Below are 18358 nucleotides of genomic sequence, written 5' to 3'. Positions count from 1 at the left end.
GGGGCGGACCTTAGCGCTACGACCACGCCCCCTGCTGGCGGGCGGGGCCCGCTGTGGGCTGGCGGCGCCAGCTGCGGGAGGCGGAGGCTCGGCCGTGCCGGCCTTTGGGCTGACACCGGAGCTGTGGTGGCGTTGGCACTGCCCAGCGAACACGCAGCGAGTACCGGGGGATTTCAGCGCTGGGAGCCTCTGAGATGCGGGGTACGTCGCACAGCGTTACAAAGGAGGGACAGACTGCGGAGAAAGGGTGAAATATGAAAGGCAGCTTTCAAAAATCACAGAATGGTTTGGGTTGGGAGAGACCTTAAAGACCACCCAGTTTAAACCCGTTGCCACGCACAGGGACACCTTCCACTACACCAAAACTACTACTCAAAAGCCCCGTCTAACCTGGCCTTGAACACTGCCAGGGATGCCACAATCCCTTGATGGGACAATCGCTGTGCCAGTTTCTCAACCACCCTCTAAATCTACACTACTCTACCTACTCTAAATCGAATCTAAAAATTCATCAAACCACACTCCTCTGCCCACACTCCTGTCTTCAAGCTCAGGTGTACGGAAGAGTTTCCTCCTTCCAAATGAAAAGGCTACACGTCCAAGGGACTTTCCCTAAACATACAGAAATGCACAGAATGGTTTTTGGAAAGCCATGCATGCCAAGAAAGCCTTATGGAGCAGCAGTCCTGAATTTCTCAGGGAGAGGCACTCCCTCCGTGGGGGGGGGGTCATCAGTGCCTCTCAGTTCAGTCAGTGACACCCCACCACCATTCTGCAGCAGCAGCAGCTTCCTCCACCTGCTCCATGCAGCTCTTCCATACACACAAACCCAGAAAACTCATCCTGAGACCACAGAACTGGGATCCAAGGGTGGACGAATCAGGGATGCAAAAGATAAAGACGTAGGAGTGAGAGTAGTAGGGGCACACAGTGAAAGGATGACGAAGGCAGGGACACAGTCTGTCCCTCAGCAAGCATGGGGCTTAGCACAGAGCTGCTGCTGCTGCTAGGGTCTGAACTGAGGACCTTCAGGTTCTGTACAGAGCCCTCATCCATTGAAAGGAATGTGAGAGTTTTTACAGAGTCAGATAAAAGTTGATGAGTGAGCAGTAAAAGTAATTTGAAAAACGAGACTTGCATTTGAAAAGCTATTTCAAAATAACATTTAATATTATTAGAAGAATTGCATTTAAATAATACATTTAGCCATTACTTAGTGCTCTGCATTTCAAGCTCTGCTGTTCTATGGCAATCACTTTGGTTGTACCTACTAGCTTTTTCCTTCAGGAAAATTAAATCCATTTGAATATGTCTCCCTCTGCATATCATGCATTGTGGCTATGCTATCTCAGAGCTGAAGTATCCAAAACAGAAAGCTTAGTTATCCTGAAAACAACCAAAGAACTACACAGTAAAGCAAAAGCATTTTCTCTACTGTTCTTGATACTGAGTTCTAGGCAAAAGTTTTTCAGATTCATCTACAGTTACCCTGCCTTGGCAGTACCAGCATTAAAGCAGTACAACCCTCCTTAGCATGGATTTAACAGCAATAGCATAAGAAGTAAAATGACTACAGTTAGTCCCATACAGAAAAGGTATAAATTAACACTGCTAGAGATACCTTTAAGCTTATGTAACTGTGCCCCTCCACCACCCAAGGAGGACTTGCCCTTTCCCCCTTATTCACATGCTATTTATACTGACAAAAGATCTGCTTATACACTAAATTTTAAAGAACTTTTTCTTCTTCAGAATTAGATTATGCTGCAGTGAAAGGATTCTGCAAGTCACAAGCATCTAAGGCCATTTAAAGCAGCCACCTACAGAACCACAGGACAGAGCTAAATGTCTGTACGAAGGCAGGAGTTCAAAGCAAGTGGTGTTTTTGTAGAAGGTAAGATCAGCTTAGAAGTTAGACAGTTATAAAGACCTAAGTCACAGATTCCGTGATTAAAATTCACCACCACAGCTAAGGAGGAAGTGACTGATGTCTGATCCCCTGCACATCTGAAGTACAGGCAGCCGGAATGGGACATTCCTTTTCTTCAAGGGGAAGGATGACAAAACCCTTCATCTAAGTAACTAGTTCACCACCTCCAGTTAGCACGGAAACTATGTGAAGATATGGGTTTACAGCTTATGGGAGAATGTAAAAATGGAAGGCTTGATGGCAAAAAGTTGTCTTAGGTTTTAATAGCCCATTTGACAGCATCTCATCAGTATTTTAAGGGAAACACCCAAGTATCGAATGCAACCATCAGAAAGCTGAAAGTAAAAATATTAAATCAACCTGAGTATTAGTGATATTCTCTTTAAGAATTATTGAAGATGTGTAAGTAATGAACACGAACATTTTAAAAACATTCTGCTCCAATTTTCCAGTAATGCTTTGAAATGATAGCTTTTAACTTGTGCTTATTCCAGTACCATTAGAGAACATCAATAAATTCTATTAATACATTCACATTCTTAGTAACTACACAGTTTTATGCTTCAGTCTATCACTTTCCTTAACTAAAAAAAAAAATCAAAGTAGTTGTAAGAATTCAAATTTAAGTTTAAGCATAAGCCTGTTACAGTATCACCTTCATAGAGCATTACAGTATTAACATAGTAAAGCATGATCAGTGTTTCATTATTTTAGTTTATAATACAAAGATGAAATTCATATTATCTGTAGGTAAAATACACTGCAGAGTAGCCTTCCATGTTTTGAAAAAAAGAAGATGAAGCAAAAGCATCCCTGACCTCTGAACCTGGGGACATCAGACCACACATTTTGTATGTCCTTTTTTAATTAGCAAAAACAAGAGTGGTGAATTTCAGTACCCAGCACATTTACCTCAGCTGCAGTGTTTCAAATAACTCTAGTAGCATGTAACAGTCCACAGGTATATCTTACAAAACCAATTCTCTGAAGGCAAAGGTGTATCAAAAAAAAAAAACGACCAAAAGCAGACAAAGCTTCTCACCGTGAAAAATTATAAACATCCCTGCCCAGACAAGCCAGTATTGCAAACTGAGTCAGACAGTCCACTAAATATGAAAATTCAATGTAGTCCATCTTCTAATTTAAACAATATTCTACTAAGCCTTTTGTTGTACGTGTTGCTGCGATGGTGCTTATCCACTGGCCATCAGAAGTGTCCTTTAGACACGGAGCTGTACCATTTGGTGGTAAAACTAATCCCTGTCTCCCATGTCCTGGGTGGTGGCAGCAGTGCAATTCTGAAATAAGCTACACCTTGAACATTACTGTAGTCATGGCATGGTGATGATCTCCCTACCTCTTTTAACACCTAGGAACAGCCAAATACATTCTTTTGTATTAAAAAAAAAAAAAAAAGTAATTTTATTTTCCTTTAATTAGGCTGTTGTATGCAGCAATTATATTTATACAGAATTATCTTCATTTAGTTGCATTTCAGAAGTTGCAAAGTGATCTTAATCACTGAAAGAACAAAGTTTTTTTAATTACGAAAAAAGAAATTAGAATATTTTTAGTCAAGTAATTAAAATAAAAACCCCTCAAGTAATGTAAATTACAAAATGTTACTGCATAGGTTTGTCTTTTATGAGTGCTTACCTTTTATTTAGGAATTGCTAATCCTGAAGAATGCTATTATAGTACAGAGTTGAAATTACAAACATGGTAAGTCTGCAGTTATCTGCACAGTGCTGAGACTTATAAAATACATCTGTTTGAAATTCAGGTGATTTGTATAGAACAGGTAAGTTTTAGGGCAATTTAAAGAAAGGAGAAGTAGAAGCAGGCTTTAACCTCAGGAAATGGCTTATCTGCAAACTGATTGTACACTGACATGCAGCATTAGCTTTTTCTTAAATTTACTTTCAGAACACAATTCCAAAAGCAGTTTAAAATCCTTACTTGAGAAGTTACTGAATAAATGGTACAATTGCTACTTTCACCAGTCAAAAATATTCTTCCTCTATGTACAAAATCTCTTTAATCCTTCACATTGAAAAGAAGTAAAATAATACAGTAACTACGATAAATTGCCACTAAACTGTACTTTTTTGTTTTCCCCCACAGGAACTGAAGAATCCTGCTTTTTAACCCCACTCAGAAGCCTGGATTATTGAAGAGCACTCCATAACAGCAGGAAGAAAACCCAAAATGTAGCTTCAAAACTGGGGAAAAAAGAATTGCAGTAAAGTTTTCCCTTTTTTTGCTGTTTGTTCACCATGAGTCAAGGGTCTGAAGTGTGGCTTAACTTTCCATGTTTTCAAGAAAGTCACATTCAACATTCTCTTCAAGCTGTTGCAAGACCTTTACGCCATTACTGCCAACACAGTCCACAAGGGGAGATGCAGGAGTATGTGAATTCTGGGACTCACTCCTGCTTGTTGTAAATGCGCAACACAGAGTCTTGAAGAAGGGCATAAGCTGGGTGATGCTAGATATAGAGCGGAAGTTCAAAAGAGGAAATTTCTGCTTCTTGGAAATTCTCTCAGTGCTATTCGTTTCCTGTAAGCAAACAAGTTGAGGTTTACTAAAGGTTTTGCACTAGGACACAATTTTATGGTTTGTCTGAACTCCAGTGCTATACAGTTTTTCATGCTAAGAGATCCACAGCCTACAACTGTATCACGATATAAATAGTATAGGTGGCATACAGAGTTACTTCCATATTTGGATTCAAGGTTCCATTATATGAAAGTCTCTCAAATTCAGAAAACTGCAAATTTGGACTAGCCTTAAGAATCAAACAGCAATCAGATTATCTCTGAGAAATACTAATGGCCGTATTTTTTTTCTGGAAGAATTAAAATTAAACTTTGATGGTAATTTATGGTAAAGTTTTTTTGGCAAAGTACAGTATGCACTTTTTTATGAATACCAGTCCTATCTGAGACAAATTGTTTTCACTGGGTGGTGTGGTAACTATAGGAAAACTGCCTCGTTTCCTCACATTCAAATGCAATCATACACCTTCAAGATCTACACGCGAAAGCAGGCAGATAATTTTTAAAAGCCTCATTAATTTTATTAGACTATCTAAAAACCTCTTGCCTAACTTAAAATCTTGTCACTTGTTTAGAAAAGTAAGTTAATGGACTAAAAAAAAAAAAAAAAAAGAAAAAGATTCAAGGGAAGCATTCTTTCTTTACCCCATATTTCATCTTCATCAAATCCATGATTCTTATAATGTGTGGTCGGCATTCCTGATGATTTTCTACCAGGTGAGAAGTCACAGTAGATGACTCTGTGTCCACCTCTGGGACAAATGCCCATTTGTACCTGAAACAAATGGATTATTTACTTGATAAGAAGACAGGCAGGAAAAAAAAAATCCTTTCTTGGCCCATATGTAGCTTAGTAGAACGCTGGTTTGTTTACAGAAAGGGCAGTCAAAGTACAATTTTATGCTATTATCAGAAATGAATTTAACAAACAAGGACATTACTATCATGTCAGTATTTAAATGCAACTAGGTCAAAAAAAATCCCAAGTGTGTGCAAAGGGAAAATGAAGAACAGTCTCTGTTCTTTTTCTTCTCCCAGTTTCTCCAAGTTAAAGACCCTTCTAAGGAGGATGATGAAATCCTCCTGCACTGATGAGACCAAATTGTTTTTCAAAACACCCCAAATTACATTTGTCTGAGTAACAACATCTGCAACTGTAAAAAGAACTGGTGGCAAAATTATGTCTACCAGAAAATAGATCTGGATAACTTTAAAGGATAAGAGTGGTAACAACCCAGAAAACAGATAAGTAATTAGAATACTTACATCTGAAACAACTGCATCCTATCAGGTGGAAATGAAAGTGCTGTGTCCAAAAACTTACAAGCTGATAAGTACAAGGACAGCTCATTCTGGTGTATGTCAGACCCACTGCCATCACCTGAGACTTTCTGTTTGCTGATTTTGCTGTTGGTCCTGTGTTAGTTACAATTGGGAAACATACCATTAAAACCTGAATCTACTAAATGTTTTTCATTCAGCAAAACAGAAATGTACATTTACACAAATAAGCACTTGCACCTGTGCACAACAAAAACTACTCTTACTCCGTATGAGCATTGTGATTAATATAATAGGCTGAAGAAGAAAAAGGAATAAAAAATATTCAGAAAAAATGGCAACACATTAAAATATTCAAATGCTGACTTAACATCTCTTCTATTTTTGTATGCAACTAGTAAGTGGCACTGATTTTTTTGAACTTATCGCTATTTTAGCTGCTGAAAAGGAAAGCCCTAAACTATGACTCATCAGTATCAGAAATACACAAGTACAATAACAAAAAATCCCATTGTCTCCTCCCTATCTTAGAAAATTAAGTAAGTAAATAAATAAATAAATAAGCAAATCCAGAACAAGCACAATCATTATCTGTTTCCACAAGTACTCTGTCAGATGAATGGTAATTCTTACTTTGATGGTTCATCTTCCTCAGTTAAATCTTCTTCAAGCTGTAGGAATGTCTGAATCTTTAAAGAAATAAATTATTTTCTCAGGGATGCTGAAACATTCATACAACTCAATCACAAAAAAGATATCCTTCACATAGTATAAGGAACCACAGACTCCTAGCTTACTCTTATGACTTGCCACAAAATAGCAAGTCATGCAAGAGGTTTCATTAGCAGCAACAACAAAATTAATGAAAAATTAATTTTCCTAAAAAAATTTTCCTAATGTAAAACTATTGTACACTAATGTAAAACTATTAAAACATTTCCTTTTTCAAACAGGGAGTCTATTTGGGAGGAAGAGAAAGATGAAACGAGAAAAAAAACCACACACTAATTAGTTTTAAATTGCTACTTATTTCTTACCAATTCAGTTACCATAATTGGCCACAATGAGGTTAAATGCTGAGGTGAAATCCTTAACAGAAGAACTCTGAAGAAGAGAAACATTTGTGCAGCAACTATAGAAGTCTGCCCAATACGGAGGTTCTCAGTCAGTCGTTCTGTAGTAAACATGAAAAGTAAACAAACAAGGAGTAATACTTTCCTGAAAATGTGTTGTTTTGGGAAATAAAAAATGCAGGCAGTCGCAAAACAAGATTTGTTCTTTATCACCTGTTTTGGGTTGAATCCCTTGCACTGTAGTGACAAAATTGTGATTCAGGGAAAGTCTGAAGGCACAGTGGTTTTATATTGGAAAAATTTTTGTCAAAACTGACATTTAAGGAGAAGAACAACAACTCAAGAGTGGCTGGAAGACTGCCACAAAATAATCATGTTTTCTTTTATATTACCAGACCAAAGTCTTTGGAACACAGATTCCTGTCCCCCTCGTAATGAGATTATTTATTTGTTAGAATTCAGAGATTCACAGCAGTATAACATTTGTTAAAAACTTTATAAAAATGGATGTGTTGGAAAATAGGTGACATTCCTTTCTTAAACAATTTATATATGTGTCACAGCTCAAAAAAAACAAAAGGCAGGTGAAATTACAAATCTTACCTTGTATTAAGGGAAGATAGAGATGATACTGATCAATCTCTCCACTAAAGACAGCAAACGCTTGCCGCTTTAGCAACATTGCTTTCTGCTCAAAACTTGGGTACAATTTTAAAGCGCTGCTCTGCATATCTGTAATAGAGATAACAATTACCTACCATGTAAAAACTTCTTGAGGTTTGGGCAGAAAATTATTCCTATGTCCTGAAATGCCTTAAAAAGAAAAACTTTGGTTCTACTGATTGGTGAACTAGTCTTGCATTGTAAACCTTCAGCTGTACTGTTAGAAAATCTGAAAAAGAGACTAAAGCTGCTTTTTCTTTTGAAATTCTAGGCAAATTTAAGAGGTCCTATCCCACCCTTTCCCCCAGAACTTACTCCCCTGCACTCTTATGAAGCCTGAATTAGAGGTCAAAGCATATTGCTCAAAGGTTTGCTGTACTGGTGCACCACATTCCCACAGCTCAATGCCAGTATAGAGACACCTGCAAAATTAGCCAAAGCCTTCTTGCTTTCTAACAGGGAACATGTGCAAAAGGTCACACTTCAGCAACTTAAAATTATGGTGAAATGTGAATGCAGGAGTTCAGCATTAGCACTTCTTGAACAAAAATACTTGTGGTGTGTTGTAGACATGACCAAAACACAGAATTAACTTAGCACAGTTTTTATCTGTCAATGAAGTTGGCAATATAATCAATTATGCAGATGCAGCATTGTCTATATTTTATTGATACATTAGTATGTTAAAAATGCACTCAATAGCTTAAAAAGCAAATAGATTTCAAATTAATGCAGAAATAAGTTAACAGTAGCTGATACTTACTCATCAAATCTTTAAACATAGTTTTCTCATGTGTCAGAAGATGATCAACAATGGATCTCCAGCTGAGGAAGATACAGAAGGAATTAGATACCTAGAGCAAACTTTAGTACAGATTCACCTCAGAAAAGATTCTGGTCAAGCCTTTCATACAATAAAGAGTTTACAAACAGTATTTAATATGCAGACCCTTATCTGGTTTAACACCTATTGCATTCTAGGCCCTTCAGCTCTACTGTACGCAATTCTCAAATCACTAAGGGGAGTATCAGCATAAGTTTTTTCTTATGAAAAATAATGTAGTTACACTAATTATAACTAATATACTCATTAGTAGAATTAGTAGTGGAGACCTATTTCTAAAATTATTGCATTCTGTAAGAAAGTACTAAACAGAATTTTCCTTCCAATATTAGCCATTCTGTCCTTTAAAGCCTTTCTTTGCGAATTCAGAATAGAATCTTGGAGTGCTACAGCCTCATGTCTTACTGAGTGCATGAAGTGTCCATCTGGAAAAAAGCTGGATCCATATACAACTCGAGAACTTCTTTTTTCCAGGCTCGCTTGGTGTAGGCGTATCCGCTCAATGAGCTGAGCAACTGAGCACCAGCACGAAAACTAGGAATGTTGTAGGTACTAGGGGAAGAGAATGATAATTATATATACATATATATATATATATCAAAGTTAAATTTATATAAACAGAAAATAAACTTCAGGGCTCCCCACAACTTCTAACCAAATTCTCCCAGTAATAGGCTATGCCTACAGGAGCTCATAACTCAGAGCAGCAGCAGATCAGCAGAAGCTCCTCACATTTCTAGTGTACCTTATCAGGGGAGATATTTTCAGATGAGATGTGTCACAGCACAATACTGACTGTCTCCACTACAGGGGTGTTTCAAAACTTCCCTGAAAAAAGTTTCCAACAGAATTTTGTATCCCTGCCAGCAGACCCCTTTAGAAAGTACCACAGTAGACTTCACCCAGATAACAAGCGTATATGTCGGTTTTCATGTCATTATCACTTGTATAAAAATCTCTCACACAAGCCTTTTTCTTCTTGTGCTGCCCTATGCACCATCCCATGCTGAATTTGGACACCATGTTCTGCAAAGTGCAGCAGCACATCAAGAATCTGACTGATTTGGTTAAGGGCAGAAACCACTGTAATAGATACAATGGAAAATGCACAAATGTAATGAATAGAAAGTAATATTTTCCCCAAATTTCTCTGCACCATATGTAAACCAACCCTCCTCATCCCTGAGAGGGAGCATGTCTTCCAATCCTGCTGCACCCTGAGGCTTGCTGGCTTTAATGCTTACTTCCCAATAATTCTCTTCCCACCATCCCTTTTAGGCATGCCTGGTTATATGTCCCCTGACCCTCTATACCCTGTTTTGCTCTAGACTGTATACTGGCTAGTGGTTTTGACTGTGGTCTAAGTAACACTTGAGACAAAATTCCTCACCTCCCCTTCCCCGCCACCCACGAGCGGTGGCTGGTGAAGTGCCCTCCCACACTGCAGTATAGATTAGTCTGCTCAGACAAACATAGTAGCCAAAAGGTAGCAGCCAGGAAGAGGGAAGCTTGATAGCAGCTACAGCAGAAACAGCTGGAGCTCAGAAAAATGGAACTGGTGGCAAACAGGGAAGAAAGGGGGAGAGTTGTTTCCTTTCACTTGGTAGACTGTCAGGAAGCAACCCTCAACAAACAAAAGATTTCAGTTCCTGGGTGATACACAGTTCATACCTTATTAGAATTGGAAACAGAGGAGAGGACAAACAGAAGAAAAAGCAAAAGCGTTACAGTGTGGTCAAAAAAACAATTAGTCTTAAGAAAAATCACACGTGCAGAGAGGGAAGTCACCTGTGGTTGCGTAGGTAAGGAAATACATAATAAAGCAAACGTGAAATCAATGGCACAGCTTTCTCCTTCTCGTCGCTCCGGTAAACCATGTCCAAAAGAGAAGCAAGAACCTTAAAAAGGAAAAGAATGTCCCTTTAAACCTCCAGTTGGTATTTCTGACAAAAGGGAAAAGCATGCCGTATTTCAGGCTAGAATGTGTGTGCATGCAGGATGTCTCAATAAAGATTTAAGCTCCCACTTAATCTATCAGGAAAACCTACATATTCTCCCGCTCAATAATATCAATAAACAGTCACTTCACAGATGAAAGCAGCAACTACAAAACTCTTTCCTACTTACCTCTGCGAGGAGGGAAAGAGCTTGGACACTGTATATTGAAGGAGCAGACGCAGAAACCATTGAAGATGGTACCACTGATGTATCTGAAAGAGGCAAAAATAATTAGTTTTTCCTTCAGACATGTTTAAATTTTGCTGTTTCCTAATTTTCCTCCCAAACAGAACTGTTAATTGCATACTGGTATTGAAGTGAAATGCTTCTGGGTATGTTGCCACAATGACATAACTCATGCCCCATGCTGTTCTGTCCCATATATTGTATGCATTGTTAGTAAGTTTTCCTCTGTATTATACACAATATGCAGATATTTACTAAACCCATTGAGGCTAACATTGTTATTGGAGAATAACGTATTTTTTTTTGTTGTTTTACTTTGTGTGTATTACTCCCATGTCACACAAACTACACACTATCTAACACCTTGTATTCTTCACTTAAACAGAAGAGAGGAAGCAGCAGAAAGTCAGACAAAACCACATTACCATTCACATCTTCAAGGTTGAAGTCATCTGGTAAAATCTGAGGCCGAGCTTTCACTTCTAAGTTCCGGCTCAGCCAGCTAGTCTGTTCCAGAGAGGAACCAGCAACAGTTCCTACAGCCTCCAAGATTTTTTGGGTCACTTCCTATAACATAACCAGGTAACATAGGATCAGATGAAAGCTATTATCACTTAGCAGATCCAGCAAAGTCCTTTTTATATGGAACATCTCAGGACAACCAGAAGTAGGAACTTTTATCTCTTAGAAACGTAAATACTTCTCTGATTTAATGATCTGTGCTCTCAAGATAAATAACTACTGCTCACTTCAAATAAGATCAGGCAAGAAAATGAGAAGCAGGAAAAACTTTAAGTTAGCTTAAGATGATGCTTTTAGTCATGATTTGCCATGCAGGCCAATATCATTAACATAGTATCAATTTGGCATCAATCCTATCACAATTTACATATTAGCTGTCATCTGTCAAAGACATGGTCTGAATTGTTCATCACCTCAGAAATGGCATATCAACACCTTTATTGTTTTGAAAACTGTTCCCTTTTATTCCTTTCACATTTGGAGACCATCAAGTGAGGCAGGGCTTTATTTTATGACGATACATCTGCTCCTATTTCAGTCCTTCTATTAGGTGTAAGCAAGACAGCATCAAACTATGCACACAGTCACTTCAGCATATTTAATTCCTAGAGAAATGAAAAGCTGGTCACTCTATCAAAACCAAACCCCAAGTATCCAAAGCAAAGCAGAGGTCACTTGTGAAGAGGCTATAAGACGGCAAGATGGCAAAACTGTCTTTTTATCGTCATCACTGTTTTGCTGGCAAGCCTTTAAAGAAGAAGTGGAGATTCAATTTCTCTGTTGGCATGTGAAAGTACTGTAACTGTAACACTGTTTCACCTCATACACAGCATTACTTTGGCTCAGACCTAAAGCTGCACTCATGTAGGTAGTGCTTTAAACATTCTGGTGAAATCATTATTGGTGTAGGAACAGAATCCTGCTCTACCCCACCCCTTCTTTACATAAAAGGTGAGCTGACAGTCATTTACATTGCCAAACACAGCTATGAGCTTTAAGGACAATTATGCTAGTTTTCCTAGATAGTTTTGAGATTTCAATGCTTACTCATACGACATAGAATCATAGAATAGTTAGGGTGGGAAAGGACTTTAAGATCATCTAGTTCCAACCCCCCTGCCATGGGCAGGGACACCTCCCACTAAACCATGTCACCCAAGGCTCTGTCCAGCCTGGCCTTGAACACCGCCAGGGATGGAGCATTCACAGCTTCCTTGGGCAACCCATTCCAGTGCCTCACCTTTTTACCTTACAGTAAAGAACTTCTTCCTTATATCCAATCTAAACTTCCCCTGTTTAAGTTTGAACCCGTTACCCCTTGTCCTATCACTACAGTCCCTAATGAAAGTCCCTTCCCTGCATCCTTGTAGGCCCCCTTCAGATCCTGGAAGGCTGTTATGAGGTCTCCACGCAGCCTTCTCTTCTCTAGGCTGAACAGCCCCAACTTTCTCAGCCTGTCTTCATACGAGAGGTGCTCCAGCCCCCTGATCATCCTCATGGCCATGAGCTCATGGCGTCATACTTGTGTTATGATTTAAATTCTGATAAAAATCATAAAATTACATAGGGAAACAGCTTTGAGAATTCCATAGTTACCACTGCGATTTCACGCATTTTTAACAAAATTTTGTTAGAGACATTCTGCGTATCATGTTTGTCATATTTGAGTTTCCCATATTTAGCAGACCTAAGACAAAACATGTGGATGCACATTCACATATTATATAAGCATAGGTGAATTCAGAGACAAAGTACAGATCAAGTCATCTTCACTTTTACTTAGATGTACAGTGCCAGACTTATGAATTAAAAGGAATACATGTATACACTGTACCTGCAAGTCCTTTTGGTCTTTTTTGTTTTCTAGAGTAGGTGTCCTAGTCACAAAGTCATTCAGTGTGCTGTGGGAAAATCAAGTCACCCCAAGTTAGTAATCTGGACAGGTCTACTCAATGCACCTATAAAACTTCTTCTCTCTTATGCAGTACCTGAGAAGAAGAAAGTGTCCAGGAGGAGCCAAGTTCAACTGCACAGACTCTTTGAGAAGTCCTAATAAGGACTGGAAGTTCTCCTGCAAGGCTGAGATGGGCAGTCTGTCAAAACCAAAACAAAACCAAAACACACACAAAGTCTTAGGTCAGTTAAGGGAAAAACAACAAAAAACCCTGCAACATATATGGGTAACATTGTGGCCTAAAAGCTTCCATCAGGATCAGATCAGTCCTTTAGATCCTGCCTCTTCCTAACAGGAACATGCTGGTTTGAATATACTCCAGATATTCCTCTCAAGAGCTATTGTAATTAGCCTGAGGGAGAAAAGGAAGGTGGCAGAAGATACCTCCCCCCATAAACTGGCTCTCTGAGGAGAAAAGCTGAAAGGTGTAATTATTAATAGTTCCGACAGATGTCTCCTGAAATACAGCGATAACAGCAACGCTGAGCACACATACCAGATTAGGTCTCATAACCAACAATTTTATCATATCATAAACCAGTGTAACCCAACACAGCAAAATGATAACTTTAACCCAGCCATCAGAGGTGATAAACAGCACCACAGGGAACATACACAGCAAGCAATGTGTTACATAATGCAACCCTGAGAAAATGCACAACTTGGAGCAAATAAAGCTACATTGTGACCAGAGACTGTTAAACTAACACAGTGAAGGCTTATAACACATTTGTTTTAACATGCTCTGATCAGATCTGTCCTTATCTCAGCCCTCTTCAAGAGTGCCAAAAAGGATTATGGTGGCTTAAGCCAGCTGGCAGCTAAACACCACACAGCCACTTGCCCACTGCCCCTGGTGGGATGGGGGAGAGAACTGGGACAAAAAAATAAGAAAGTAAAATTAATGAGTTGAGATAAAGATACTTTAATAGGACAGAAAAAGAAGGGGAAATAATAATAATGATGATAAAAGAATTAGAATATACAAAACAAGTGATGCACAATGCAATTGCTCACCACCTGCTGACCAATGCCCAGCCAGCTCCTGAGCAGTGGCCCCTGGCCAGCTTTCCCCCTGGTTTATATACTGAGCATGATGCCATATGGTATGGGATAGTCCTTTGGCCAGTTGGGGTCAGCTGTTCTTGTCTGTGTCCCCTTCTGGCTTCTTGTGCACCCACAGCCTCCTCGCTGGTGGAGTGGTGTAAGAAGCTGAAAAGTCCTTCAGTTCATGTAAGCACTGATCAGCAGTAACTAACACATCAGTGTGTTATCAACATTATTCTCAACCGAAATCCAAACCACAGCGCTGTACCATCTACTAGGAAGAAAATTAACTCTATCCCAGCCAAAACTGGGACGCTGATCCAACAACATGGTATAAATATCCCTAAGCACAGACAATATGCATACATCTGTAAATGCTAGCAGCACATGCAGTATGCCTGTCAGAGGGGTGTGTCTTCAGGAGGAAGAAAATGGATACTTTAGCCTACCAATCCATGGCATGCCAGCTTATTTTATCTCCATAGCTTACTGAATACAGTATATTGTACAGTCTGATATAACCCAAGGCTTCCATGAGGAAAGCCAAGTACATGAAGAGTTTTGATCAAAGGAGTGTTCCCAATAAACTGCCCGACCCACTACATGTCCAGCACAAACTGCAGCCATAGCAGTTTTATTAAATTTTTAAGTTCTCTATCCATTCATCTGGCAACATAGAACAGATAAGAAGAAAGATCATAACAAATTATACAAGTTTCTTGCTAATGAGAGGCCTGAAGTACCTTGCAGTATTAGTATGAAATGAGGCTTTCAGACTGGCATTATCAACAGATCAAATGGAACATAATTTCATAGTGAAGTTATTTTGTGTCTATCTGTTACTCAACAATGAAGTAGCAATAATCATTTCCTACATTGTGTTCTGTGTTCTGTGACATTGGGACACAAAGATCGAAGTAAAGCAGAAACAGTGATGCTGGCTGTTATCCTAACGAGAGTAAAACTGAAAGTTTCTTTTTATAATGGCTGAATTACCTTTGAATGAAAGCATAACTGAACTGCAGCACTGGAATATCTACAAGAGAAGATTTCTGAAAAATAAAAACAAAACCACAATTATCTGCCAGAAGATTAAAAAAAAAAAAAAAAAAAAAAAAAGGAGTTCCAAGCTGTTGAATATTTGTGTTCAACACTTTCTTCTTAGAAACCACTTGTACTCCAACAGGTGCCCAACTATGTCTTTACAGCAGTATGAGGGAATTCAGAGCCTTAATAGAGGACCCTAGTTCAGAAGCAGACATATCACTTTTGGAACATCTGTTATAGTTTATTTAGAGCTGTAGGAGCTCCTGTAACGGTGTGCACAGTAGCAAAACTGACTTCCTTGAAAACCAACTGGAAGACAGCAGACACAATGTGAAGTACTGTTCAGGTAAGGGTAGAAAGACAGAAGTGCACCATTAAGTTGTATATCTGCAGCAACTTCATGAAAATTGTCAGTGTCTTTGGTACTGGAGGACCCTATACTTTTTCATTACCAGCAACTTCTCCATCAAAACATTCTGAAGAACGGACTTACACTGGTGGATAAAAACACAGAAACCTATATTCTGGAAAACCTTACTTATTCAGGAGCAAAAGAGAATCATATATTCAAAAAAAAAACCTACTTCAAAATAAAACCAAACTTTCCTTCTAGCAATGTTTGGATGACACATTGGAATAGATCCAGAATAGAATATATCAAGAAAATGGGATTATCTTAATGATTACCTCTTCGCCCTTGATTTGTGATGGTTTCTTGACTACCTCTTTGACTAGATGCAATATAGTGTCAATTTTCAATGTGTTAAGTGCACATATTAAGTCCACCAGAATAAGCTGAGACGCACTAGCCACTGGAAGAATCTGACAAAACAAAACAAAAGACACAGCCCTCAGATCACTGTAGCAGGCAAAACATGAAGTTCAAAAAACCAGCTTTTTGTGTGATTACTCAAATATCAATACTTATACAAAACATAAATTGGACAAGTTAAATCAAGCAGGCAATAATTTGCCATATATGGATCTTCCCCCAACACCTTCATGAAAACAACTTCATTATGCTCAAATGAAAGCAGGAAAGAGGTGTTCCATACCAAATAAATGCTAATTTCATGGACTACAGCTCTAACCTTTCTATGGAAATAGAGCTGATTCAAGGTCTTTAAAATACAATTGGAAAATTGCAATGTTAAGATTACAAACCAGCACTGAATAAAAAAAAGCCTGTTACTATCAGACTTAAACTGCTACACTGTCGTTTTTGTTTGATTATTTATTTAGTATTAACTGTAGCCCTGATGCTTTATGGAATTCCATATAAATAGGAGTGTCTCAGATTTTTCAGTGACTCGCCACGTCACATGTAAAAAATCCCAAAGAACCTATAAACAAACCCAGAGTTTAGAACTGATCATATAAATGTAACATTTGTCTGGAAAACTAAGCGTGCCTTTCTTCAATTTCACCTTGCTTTTACTTTGATTCCTACGAGGTTTCTTGCAATTCCATACTGCTGCAATTGCTGCCATCAACTGGATTCCAAGTTGTGCTGTCAAAGGATTTATGAAGTCCAGTATTTTAGTTCTTAATGTCTATAGAGGGGGAAAAAACAACCGTCAATGCTCAACTTTGTAAGGCAAAGGCTATTTCACAGTCTGTAAACATTTTTCCTTTTCCCAAAATATTCAGAAAATATCAAAGAATCTCTTGATATACATGGTAGTTGGACTAGTTTTAATAACTTCAGTTAGCGTATCCTCCTTACATATGGAAGGTGCATTTGTTGTAAAACATTGCAAAATAGAAAAAAATAACTTCTATGTTCTATTCTCTCTTCTCCTATAGATATTCTCACTACATTTTACTAATATCCACAAACAATTTACTAATATCCACAAACAAGAAGGGAAAATCTGGTATTTTTAGTCCTGCAGGTGTATGTTCTACTGCCTGTGGAAGGTGCTGACAATTCAGGGGTGGTTAGCTCTACAGCAGCTACTAACAGAAGCTCACAGAAAAAGCAAAACATTAAACAGATCAGGATGATGAGACACACAGCAGTTTAAAAGGACTCCTACTTTAGTTGCTTTAAAGTAGACTGAAGAAGAGCCTTTAGTTGTTCCAAAGAAGTCAGTTGGTCTTTTTTGAGAGTCTTCCCTCTTTATAACACTCCAGAGAAGGGACATAGTATTAATAATGCGAGGCAATTCTTCCAACATGGCATTCCTAGCATTTCTCAAGTTTGCAGGTTCAACTAAACAAGAGGACTAGAAAAAAAAACAAACAAAAATATGAACATTGAAATACCTTAAATTATGCACCACAGAGTAACTACTCTTAGGAGAGTTATAGACAACGAGAAGAATTATAGACAACTTTTGAAATGACAACTTTAAAAATAATTCAACTATTCTATTTCTGAAATATACTGCTGCTATTAGAATCTACTGAATTTGTTGTTCATCTTTTGGCACTGAGAATTGATGTGTCTAGTAAATTATTATTAGTATAACATCCTCTTCTGACAAATGGTAGAGAAAACAAAAATTGTGGAGAACACATCAGCATGTTATAAACTCAAAAGAAAATAGAAGACTTTGTTAATGACAGAGCAACTGTAGACAAGCTACATGGAAGTAATATTTGTGTGATCAAGATCATCATGAACATCTTGTACTTAGGATTAACTGTCCTGTCTTCAAATAAAAAAATAAGTTCAGTTCCCCTCTCCTACACTTTTACTTAGTTTACTTCTTTTGGTTTACTATGAGGGTTCTTTAAGGTTATCTTCTTGTATAAAACCTGCTTTACTATGCATATTCATCTCTGAATGAAAAAGTTCGATGAACTGCTACCAAGGCATCAAATAAGTGGTAGGCATTAAGCACATACCTTTTTATTTTGATTAGGGTGATCCAGAAGGCAGAAGTGACCAATGGTTGTCAGACCTTCCAAAAGGGTTAGTGGGTAATCAGGTGTAACATTTTCTCTTTTAGAAGTTAAGCTTTGAAGGGAAAAAAAAACAAAGCAAACCAAAACCCAAACCAGTTAACAGGCCAAGTGTTATTTCCTTGATTAAAAATTCCAGTAGAAATCTGTTTCTATTCAATAGTTAAAAGATTACTGGAATGACCAGACAGGACTCTCAAAGCAAAGGATTCACAAACTACACTTGAACAACCATGTTTGCTTATCTAGATCTTTCAGAATATTATTCCCCACCTCACCACAAAACTTTAGCTTTCAATTATATTTTCCTACTACTTTCACTTACTGCCTGTTCTGAACAGTATC

At 38.2% G+C, this 18358-nt stretch overlaps 1 protein-coding gene across 2 annotated transcripts in view; it reads right to left on the bottom strand.

The window, feature by feature from the left end:
• Positions 1-1168: 1168 nt before the first annotated feature.
• DOP1B (DOP1 leucine zipper like protein B) overlaps positions 1169-18358 on the bottom strand; it is a 51304-nt gene continuing 34114 nt past the window's right edge. Inside the window, exons 20-37 of one of the 2 annotated variants that reach the window (XM_080613976.1) lie at positions 17957-18068; positions 17143-17331; positions 16531-16656; positions 15791-15925; positions 15053-15108; positions 13044-13148; positions 12890-12956; positions 10959-11100; positions 10477-10559; positions 10138-10247; positions 8755-8901; positions 8269-8330; positions 7446-7574; positions 6807-6943; positions 6403-6458; positions 5755-5904; positions 5134-5263; positions 1169-4489 (exon numbers count right to left, since the gene is read on the bottom strand). In XM_080613976.1, coding sequence (XP_080470102.1) covers positions 4232-4489; positions 5134-5263; positions 5755-5904; positions 6403-6458; positions 6807-6943; positions 7446-7574; positions 8269-8330; positions 8755-8901; positions 10138-10247; positions 10477-10559; positions 10959-11100; positions 12890-12956; positions 13044-13148; positions 15053-15108; positions 15791-15925; positions 16531-16656; positions 17143-17331; positions 17957-18068 — 2194 coding nt within the window. In that variant the 3' untranslated portion in view covers positions 1169-4231. Of the gene's footprint in view, positions 4490-5133; positions 5264-5754; positions 5905-6402; positions 6459-6806; positions 6944-7445; positions 7575-8268; positions 8331-8754; positions 8902-10137; positions 10248-10476; positions 10560-10958; positions 11138-12889; positions 12957-13043; positions 13149-15052; positions 15109-15790; positions 15926-16530; positions 16657-17142; positions 17332-17956; positions 18069-18358 lie in introns of those variants that run through there. The other variant, XR_013956470.1, reaches the window with a different exon arrangement.

The sequence above is a fragment of the Psittacula echo genome, assembly GCF_963264785.1.
Source record: "Psittacula echo genome assembly, chromosome: 3".
NCBI classification, from domain to species: Eukaryota; Metazoa; Chordata; class Aves; order Psittaciformes; family Psittacidae; genus Psittacula; species Psittacula echo.
The sequence above is the reverse complement of the archived record's forward strand: the minus strand, read 5'-3'. Positions and strand labels throughout refer to the sequence as shown.